This window comes from Siniperca chuatsi, linkage group LG6 (assembly GCF_020085105.1).
Source record: "Siniperca chuatsi isolate FFG_IHB_CAS linkage group LG6, ASM2008510v1, whole genome shotgun sequence".
NCBI lineage: Eukaryota > Metazoa > Chordata > Actinopteri > Centrarchiformes > Sinipercidae > Siniperca > Siniperca chuatsi.
Genome location: NC_058047.1, coordinates 12,990,107 through 13,000,502, shown reverse-complemented (window position 1 = coordinate 13,000,502; position 10,396 = coordinate 12,990,107). Strand labels below are relative to the sequence as shown.

At 38.5% G+C, this 10,396-nt stretch overlaps 1 protein-coding gene across 1 annotated transcript; it reads right to left on the bottom strand.

The window, feature by feature from the left end:
• Nucleotides 1-6,103: 6,103 nt before the first annotated feature.
• On the bottom strand, nt 6,104-9,955 carry nppc (natriuretic peptide C). Its single transcript, XM_044200404.1, has 3 exons — nt 9,730-9,955; nt 8,259-8,552; nt 6,104-6,648 (listed from the first exon to the last, which is right to left on the bottom strand). The coding sequence occupies exons 1-2, from the start codon at nt 9,820-9,822 to the stop codon at nt 8,280-8,282; spliced, it is 366 nt and encodes a 121-aa protein (XP_044056339.1). The 5' UTR covers nt 9,823-9,955; the 3' UTR covers nt 6,104-6,648; nt 8,259-8,279.
• Between the last annotated feature and the right edge of the window lie 441 nt (nt 9,956-10,396).

The window sequence follows — 10,396 nt, the reverse complement described above, 5'->3', positions numbered from 1 at the left end:
TACTCTCTTGCTCTGCGCGTTCACGTCGGCCCGCCCACACGACTGTTTTCACCAATCACAAGCTGGAATATTTGCATCGTGCCCGCGCCTCTTCTACATAGACAGCCGACGTGAAATGCATTAAACTACTCCACAGAAACAGATTGTGCCTTGGCAGATTTTTTTTTGTTACCGGTACTTATAAATAAATACATGAACTAAATAAATAAATAAATAATCACATGGTAAAGTGTTATAGTCAAAGCTTCTATGAAATAATGTTTTGCATCTGAAGACAATATGGCATGCTGAATTTAACAAGAGACATTCAACAGTTATTTCCACATGGTTGTCATTTAACTTTAAATTTTGAGAGAATATAAATAGTCGACAATTTCATGAATGGTACACTGACATTTTTACGTTTTATTTTTTTGTATGGCCACTCAGTACAACGCGTCTTTAAGTCACATGCAGCTGTTTTGTATGAACCACGTGGTTTGGGCCAGTTGCCGTCACCCATCAACCTCATGTAGTCTACCATGCGGAATACTTGCTACCAGCTGCACAGACCAGTAGAGCGTAACTACATTTACTCAAGTAAATAAATAAAAAAATACTTCCAGATTTGAGGTATTAACTACGTCCATTTTATGCTGCTGTATACTTCTTCTCCACGACATTTAAGAGGAAATGAACTCTACTGGTTATATATAGCCTAGGTTATATAGGTTAGTCTAAACTAGTTAACAGTATAAAGTTGGTAAAAAAAAAAGTTACACCTAGACTACCTACACCAACAAAATGTGCTTTTACATGAATGCTTCAGTGATAGAAATTATGTAATATAAGGACATAACACTGGGGGCCTTTTTTTTCCTAATGTGTACTTTTACTTTTGATGATTTAAGTAGCCTACATTTCACTGATAATATGCCTACTTCTGTATTTCTGCTTAAGTAATATTTGAATGCAGGACTTTTAATATGGTATTATTACTTTTGCTCAAGCAAAAGATCTTAATATGTTTTTCCATCATTGATAAAAATAAATTAAGATAACATACGTGGGCTACAGAATGGATAGCGACCACAGCAGGAAGCATATTATAGTAAACAATCTCCCCATAAAATACATTTAGTAGCTGTTCTGGAGCTTTCGAATGTATCACACAATCTTCCTCAGCAGATGTTTGCCCAGTTGTCATGAAATTGAAGATGTTCAAATTTCCATTTTTTCTGAGCACTTTAATGACTTGTCATGTAGAGTATGTTGGCTTAAATGTTGAGAGTGAAAGTTCACTATTGACCTGTTATTGAAACAACAGTTGACAAAACATCTCACCACAAGGTCCATTTAGTAGCTGTCCCAGAGCTTTTTATCATATTACATAATCTTCCTTTGAAGCAGTCTGTATATGTGTGTATGTGTGTGTGCAAGGTATACAGTATTTCACCCAAGACACAGTTGATTCCCAGGGGACACCAACAACACATTTGAGTAATTAACCCTCAACACCACACAGAGGCAGCATTGCATTTTACATCCCTTACTTATTTCATCACACGGTAAAGGAAACCGTTCTGTTCCAACCAGCTTAATCTCTCTTTCATTGTAGATATTACTGGAGTCTCATAGTGAAAGGCAACCCATAATTTTATTAGTGAGGGTTAATATAACTTCTTTGTTTTGTTTTATTAGCTTCACTCATTAGTTTTCTCTTTTTTTTTGCTGACATTTGAACTCTGTACTTTTTTGTATTATGTTTATGTTTTGTTTTGAGAAATCACCTGTAACAGTCTTTTTAGTACTGTATGTTTTGTAGACTTTAAGTTTTAACAAAATAACATAGATCACTTGTCACTGATCCTGATGATGTCTTTTGATCTCTGGTGAACAGCATCACAAGCTTCTGTGCAGAAAACCTTAAAATTGTCTATCACCTTACCTGTTACAGCAATATACATCGTAGCCCTCCATCACTTTTCAGCCCCTTTATCTCAGATTGTCCAGGACAGAAAAATGTGCACCCATTTTAGTGCCTGAAAAGCTTTTGTTTCATTCATCTTTCTGCTTAGTGAAAGTGTGTTCTGTGTTTCACATCTCTTGTTCTTGCTGCGAGGTCCCTGCTGTTCCCTTGGTAATTATAATCAACTCACTGCTGGCCATGCTAATGACGTGCCCATAGTCAATGAGTTTCAAACCATCCTTAAATAATTGAAAAGGTGTGTGCAAACAGATGGTATTAGGGTAAGAATGATCACATATACTACATACAAATGTAAGAAAAAAAAGAAAAGGTGCTGACCAGGAACCACAACATTACTGGTTTGTGTCCAGCTGGGGACATTTGTTGCATGTCATTCCATATCTCTGTCTCCCCCTATTTTCTATCATCTCTCATGCTGTGGCATTAACTACGCAGTGACAGTAACAGTGCATCCACACAGCTATATGGTCGACTTGTTTGACACTTATTTTCCAAATATAAATATTTTTTGATAGGGTTTGGTTGAGTACTCATACTGTCAATGATTCCTTTCAGCACTGCATGCATGCATTGCAACATGTATGTATGTTACAACTTGTGATAGGATCAAATATTTCTTTACAAGCACATGCCTCACACAGTTACCTGAATAAAAGAAGCCTAGTTGATTGATTGAGGTTAAAGGTGATCCCCAGGGGGGAATTTGATCTGTTGTAGCAGGCAGTAGTGTAAAGTGTGAAGTGTATAAATAAAAGAATTCAGAATTTATAGCAAGTGTGATTTGGAACTATGTAGTCAACATCAGTCGTGTGTTTCAGCACTTCAATTCCCTCATGTTTCAGTGTTTGTTCTATATATATATATAAATTCAATCCCTGTTTTAGGTGTTTGGATTGTATTCCACCTTGTGATTTAACACAGCATCTGGTTTCTGAATCCTGTCACCTTCACGTGTTTAATTACTGTCTTCTCGCTGTCTTTCAGATGAACTATGCCAAATTCACAGAATTAACAAAACTATTCTCCTCCGCCTTTCCACCCACCTTGTCTGCACCTGTTATTCACTGCTGTTTTGCAGGGACGAATTCAAATGAGTGAATCCAACAAATAGAAAGCGCAGGGAAGGAAATAGATGCATCCTGGGATTTTAAGTCAGAAGGGATTTCCTTTATCACAGGGAAATGCACATTTATTTCTGGGCAACCACCCAAAACAGACCAGAGTAAGATTTAAATGCAGCTATAAATTGTTGGTAAAAGCATACAGTTGTAAATCTTTGGTAATGTTTTTTAAAATGTCAATATTTTTGCTAGTGTTTGCATCATTGCTAATGGAGTTAAAAACTCTTGTCTGCTGTTATGAGTTATTTACTACAGTAGTTCTACAAATTCTCAACTGGGCACGTTCATTCTCTTTCCTGGGCTTGTATATAGATACTGGGCTATTTTTTCAAGAAGGAATATCTGTAGTTCTTTGAGTTATGTAGGAAAGTGATATCTTCACACACAGTTCAGACATCAAAAATAACAACATCAAATATGTATAGGGCACATTTTATAAAACAATTCAGCCCCAAAATGCTTCAAAAACATAGTTCAGAATAATCTAGAGCCGAGGCGGGCCTCCCCAGGGGGGCTCCAAACAGTTTCAGGGGAGGCTCAGCGAATGGAGGTGAAAAAATATTACATTAATTATTACATTAGTTATCAAAAGGAGAACACATAGAATAGCCTGAATGTATGTGATTTGGTTAAATAGATAGTTCAGAGATACAGTAGTTTTGGGGAATTTTACTGTTTTTCCCACTTTCCCAGAGTCAGAAACTAATAATTGCCCTAGGACAGACCTTTTTTATGTATTTGGTGTAGTCTGAAGTCATGTCAAACAGCAATATTAGGCTATCTTGGATCAATCGTTGAGTGTAGAGAAAGTCTGTTTAAAAAGAAATTTGTGATATTGAAATTATAAATATGGCTAAAATGCTCAATGATTGCCAGAAAGGGCGTCTCATAAAAACCTCAGTAAAGAAGTTTAATTGGGATTTCAGTGGCTAAGGCATTCAGTTTCATTCTGTTAATGTTTGGTGTTTGAATTGTCATCTTGGAATATGGCAACTGTGTTTGAACCACAGGGAGAAATTAAGCCTATATAAATTTATTCCCCATATAGCTTGACTGTTATGCAACCATTTAGCGCAATTGTCAGGAACATTGAGTTGGGCACAGTTGTGTTGATTAAGTTCTGTGGGGTACTTTTAGCAGCTATCCTGTTCAGTGTAGTCTTCCTCTGTTGGTGGGCTTCATCTCGTGAGAAGCTTTTATCTCTGTTTGACGGGTGTCATCATGTTTTGCACACTGCGTCCTTTCCTTTCTCAGGTTTTTGTGACCAGTGTTCCTGCGATGTCCTTTGTGTTTTTCAGTGTAAACATAGCACTTACCCTCTAGTGTCTGTACTGAGTATTCTTTTTGTTCTTTTCAGTTAATACCTCATCATGTGTTTTGTATGTGTGCTTATGTTTGGATCCTTATTCGAGCCTCTGACATTCATTAAAAAGGGTTTGCTATCTGTCAGTGACCCCTTGACAAGAGACCCCTTTCCTGAGTTAAACCTTGAGTATAAAATGTCACTGCTGTAATAATATAAAATAAGGGACAAAATTATTCTCCTTAGATTTTGAGGAAAAAAATCATCAATTGAGTCACTCGACCTTTACAAATATAGTAGTAAATATAGTAGTAATGATTTTCATACATTGGTAAATGATGGGGTCTATTGTGTGTGTTCAACAGGTGCCTTCTCTTTCTTCTTTGTTTCCCTCAGCTCTATGCTGCCCTCTAGTGCTAGCACGTGTTTGTTTGAGCACTTCTGTGCATTCTGTAAATATATTTAAGTAAATTTGAAAAGCTTTTCCTTACAATTATTTGTACTTCTATATTCTAGTATGGTAAAGTTGGGGGAGTGTCTACAACAGCTCTGTATAACACATTCAATACCAAGGTTTGACCCCTTTTCTGGGTAGAAAAAGCAGAGCCTATAGATCTTCCTTCACGCCCTTTCTGACTCTCAACCACCTTGTGGGTGATCATACCACAAGACTGTGGAACAACCTGTCTCAGAAACTTCATTATCACGTTTTCCTCATAAACACACTTTTATAGACTTGCCTTTATATGTTTCCATCTTATATTCTTGGGTTACTTGTTTGTTTCTTTGAATACCTCACATATTTATGTCCTTTTTTGTATGCTGTTTTCTTTTTATGCCTTTTTACTTGCCATATAAATAAAGATAGGCATTATTATTACCATCATCATAAAACTTAAAGCTGTGGAAGTAAACTTCATCTCCTCTGCCCCCTAAATCTACCAACACCATATTTATTCTTCATATTGCATTGGATGCTAATACTCTGGATTACAGGAACATCATGAACACGTCTGCTATTGAGGATTTGGCCCACTTACTTCCTTACAATTAGTGATTGACATGGTTGGCGATTTGGGAATTAAACCTTATTCTACTGTTGCTCTCACTCTAAGTCACTCTAGGTCAGAGTGTGAATATAAAATGTAACGGTACAATGTCATATTTCCATTTTCTTTGTAATGTTTGTCTGTATTTACATCAGTAAGCAATTCATTTTCAACTTGGCTTAAAACTTTGTCCGTATGTTACCTTATGTTGATTAAGGCTTAGATGGTTGCTCTGCACCAACTGTAAAAGTGCTACCTAATAAGGATATGATGCCATTAATACATCTCCAACTCTGCCAGGTGCAGGTCGAATGCAAGAGAAATAAATTAACTATCCAACTTAACCATATCCAGAATAATTAAGTCTGATTATGGCATATGAACATTCCCATTCATGCAGTAGATACCATTCCTCCAGTTGGTGATTTTAATGTTACATGTTCCCTTATTGGTGTAGAAAGTTTTGTTACACTCGCTGGTAACGAAACCTTTTCAAAATATGAACTGCATAGAAATTAATGGTGGTCAAGCTGACAACAAGGCAGCTTTTTTCTAAGCTCCTGACAAGCTGATGTAGCCAAGATACCAATTTTCATGCAGAAAATGAGAAAACTAGAATTTACCAACTTGATTGAAACATAAAACCCTGAGAGGATACATGTAAGTGCACATGGAATGTTCTTTTTATCATTTTTGAAAACATTTACAACTACTTGAGACAAAAGAAAACAGTTACAAACAGAATTGACCTGCAGTTTGTATCCATTTTCAAAATGTTACATAAATAAAACTCATATTTATAAATATCTCTTTTTTTATAAACATATAAATAGTTTTTTAAACATAAATACATTTATGCAGGGGAAGATGAAGTACATGAATGTACAGCAGCAGCAGCAGCAGCAACAATATACAGCTTTGCGGTTTGTAGTTTTTACACCATTGTCCGCCATCTTGTAGTATGCATCTGTGTTTGTATCTGTTGACCATTTGTATGGTATACACATGTCTATATGTATATATGCCTGCATATTTATTATATATATATTTATATGAAGGTTTTGTAGCATTGGCATCTCAGTCTTTGTTTACGCTGGTCGTGATGACTTTCATACCGAAAATCTGTCACTTGGTGAGTTTTTCTTTTGTTTTCCCTCAGGTGAGAACAAACTGAACCTTTGTTATCCAAACCCATCGTCCAGAGATCTAGAGAAAGAGAGGAAACAGGACAAGTAAGGTTAGACTGAGCATTCAGACACAACTCAATACACTCAAGTTCATTTATTCAGTAATTTAGCAGTTATTATCTAATGTGTATTCATCAGCATTGCCCTAGCCCTTCATCATTCTGTGAATCCCCAAATTAGCTTTTCGGTTTTATGCTTAGTTAAAGCGTTGCCCTGACTCTTCACTTAACCGTTTCATCTCGAACAACACATGACTTCCACATTTATGATACACTGCAGCCCATAGGAGGAAAGACAGGCGTCAAGTGATGAAAAACACACACTCACCCACTCACTCACTCACTCACTCACTCACTCACTCACTCACTCACTCACTCACTCACTCACTCACTCACTCACTCACTCAAGTTAGTCACAAAATCACACTCCCCCATCAGGATTTCACAATTTGCCACAATTGCAAAAAGGCCTCAAGCCTCGGGTCTAATTGTGCGTCACCTAGCCTCCTCATTACTTCATTTGTTGTTTTTGTTAAAATTACTTGGGTAAAGAGCATGGGTTTCCCAGAAGGATCCTGGCCACCACTGGGTGCTGTGTGTTTATAATGTGTGTGTGTGTTAAGCCTGTCAGCATCCCCTCTTCCCTCCTCCATCTCTCCCTGTCCTCTTTTTTTCTTAAACTTGATATATGCTACTTGTTTCTAGATGAAGCATGGGATGGGATCATTCATGATGATGTGCATGAGTACAAGAGTGGACTTCCTAAATACCCACTGGATTGTTTCCCATGAATCAGTTTACACAGGTTAAGTGGGCTTTCCTGCTGTCTTAAGGGGGTTCCTGTCCGAGGAGGAAACACTGCTACGCTATAGGTCGAGGTTTTATTGTGCCCCCCCTCCCTTCAACTTTTCTCACAATGAAGAGTCAGCTGAGGTAAGATAGTTGAGTGTGTTGTGCTTAATGTGATTTCTTACATCAAGCTGACCGTTGACCCAGACTGTGAACTCACCTGTCAGAATACAACCATGTCTGGTCATCATTCTCCACTTGCTGTACTGTATATTGCTGCCACTAAGACTTGATTTCGATTCTAAACTGGTCTAACTGTGGATGCAAAGCACACACTGACCATCAAGATCAACTATAATCTGACTTGAACATTTGTTTGTTCTGTCTTTCTTGCTTGCTTTCTCCCTCCCTCTCTCCCTTCCTTCCTTCCTTACCTCTGTCCTTTCTGCAGCTGTATTCACAAGAAACAGAAAACCTTTCTTTTTCACTTGCTTTCATCCTTTGTTATTCTTTATTATTTCCTTCCATCCACCTACATGGAGTCCTTAGATGACCATTGACAAAAGAGAAAATTAAAATTGAATGTGTTCCTCTTTATTCTCCCCCTTTTCCTTCTTTTTTCCTCATATAATCCATTATTTCTTCCTACTGTCCTTCCATCCTTTTGCACCATCCTTCTATAAACTAGACCCTTCTTTTCCTATCCTCCCCACCATTCTCACCATTTCTGCACATTCTTTTGTCCTCTTTGTCCTCCTGGTTCTGTTTATATGTCAGTATGTCAGGTTACAGTGAACATATCTAAGTGTGAAGTGAGACTGTGACTTTGGAGAGAACTCACCATCACATCGTTGCTCCAACCCTAGCAACCCATGCCGCTGATGGTTCCTATCCTGTCCATCTTGTGTCCGAAGCAGCCACTCCTCGAAGTGGAACCCCCTTTCTTGTTTCCGGATTTGTGCTTCCTGGGTGCGGGTTGGTCGTTAAGGAGACGAGCCCACATCCCTCTGGCCCGGGTGTCCATGCGTAAATCTCGCAGTAACCGTATCCGAGAGCGCACAGCGTCTAGCCGCCTCTCCCTCTCCTCCGACTCCAGAAACTCCGCCAGCTCCTCGCCCAGCAAACTTCTAAGAGACTGGAACACAGATTGTGAAAATAAATAAACGATGTCTCCTTTAGTCAAATACGTTGTTCAAAGAGATATGCTTTCAATAAAATTTAAATATATGCTTGGTGTCTCTCTGAGCAGAACAGCCGTTTGCATAATACTTGATTTTAAATTGGGGGAAACCTCAACGTGGTGCATATTTAAGCACTTTAAAACACCATGTGCATTGGCCAAGAGGGAATATTTCTGTCAATTTTTACGCACCGCGCGATAGGATAAGCTGAGATGGATAGTGGTCCTGTCTGACCAAAAACAATTTATCCACAACATGCTGCAGTTATTCAGTTCAAACCTCAAAAGACACACTTAATGTAGTTAATTTCCCGTGAGAGTTTTTATTTTTACTATGTGACAGTTCAGCTCTGACACTTCAGACCTCGCTGCCGCCTTCAGTGAAGAGTCACATAAGACAGGTGCCTGTAGCCCGCTCCTCTGGTCTGAACACAGCCTGTGGCATCAACTTGCAGCCATCCTAAATCCTAGCCATCTAAGCTAATAACTAAAACTCTTTTTTAAAATTATTATTTCTGAAGTCTCGATGTTATTCAGTTGATTCCGTTCTACAGGCGAAATCTTTGCGCAATGGTCCTTTACGCACAAACACGTTTAGTTTGTTGTAGTTTAACTTTGGCAAACAATTGGACAATATTCATTCCTAGTTGAATCTGAATTTCTTCATCGTGTAACGTCGTTTCTTACATTGCTGAAATACTTTTTTAATTTTAATGGTTTCTACCTAAAGGCTTTGGTTTCTTTTTTCTTTGGAGCGCTTGTCAAATGGCTTCATTTGGCGCTTAAATCCTAAAACTGACAAATGCTGGGGAGCAAAATACGGTAGTTATAATGTCTATAGGGGTTAGACATCACTGAACATAAAACATGCTGTCTCTTTATGAAATAAAGTGATAGAAAATACATCTGCCGGGATGTTTTAGATTCACAGTGTGGAAAAAATGCCCTCGCTGAATTGCTAAGCATGACTGAAATTATGAAATATGATTCGTAAAAACAACAGTCTTGAGCGCCTAGACCACAGAACAGCTGTTCACTCCTGAAGCAGCATTCAGCTTCCAACGGTTAATAGTGCGAAGGAAATAAACTGCTTTAGTTCTCAGTAATATGGATATGAGTGACTTCTTCTTACCTTCTGCTGCGCCTGAGATAAAGGTTTTGCCCCCATCCTTACTGAAAGCAGGGTGACCATAAGTCCACACGCTACCAAATACGACAAGTTCATTTTGACTTGTCTTGTATTCTTTAAGGGATTCCTCTGCGCTGAAGTTCAGAAAGAGGGACAGAAGCAGCAGCCAATCAGCTGTTAAACATAAGAGGCTTCAGTCCGTCCTTTACTCCAAAGCTCTTCAAGTTCTCCTCTAACTCTGTGTATTAGTCCTCACCGCTTTATAGCCAGCCCATGGTGATGTCATGACAACCTGCGTAATGGTCCTCCTTCCTAGCCAACTCCCTGTTTTCTCTACCTGCCTTTGAGCACGTCATGCCAGGGATTAATTAAATGATACAAGCTCCGCTCATCGGGGCTTTGGAGGAAATGAGATAGGCTACGAGCTATCAAAATGCTCAGTTTTGTTTTTTTTTTAACTTTTAGACCTCTGGCTGAGATGCAACAGCTGAAATCGAAGGTGGTTTCAAAGGCTGCGCGCTAAGAGCTGAAGAGCGATTTTGGCAGAGAAATTACCTCAAAGATGCCAGCCGCCTGCCCTGCGAAACATCTTAACAAGTCTTATATTCTACTGTGAGAGTGTGAATGACATATTTTCTTTACGGAAGAAGTGAAAGTTTAAATCCAGCCA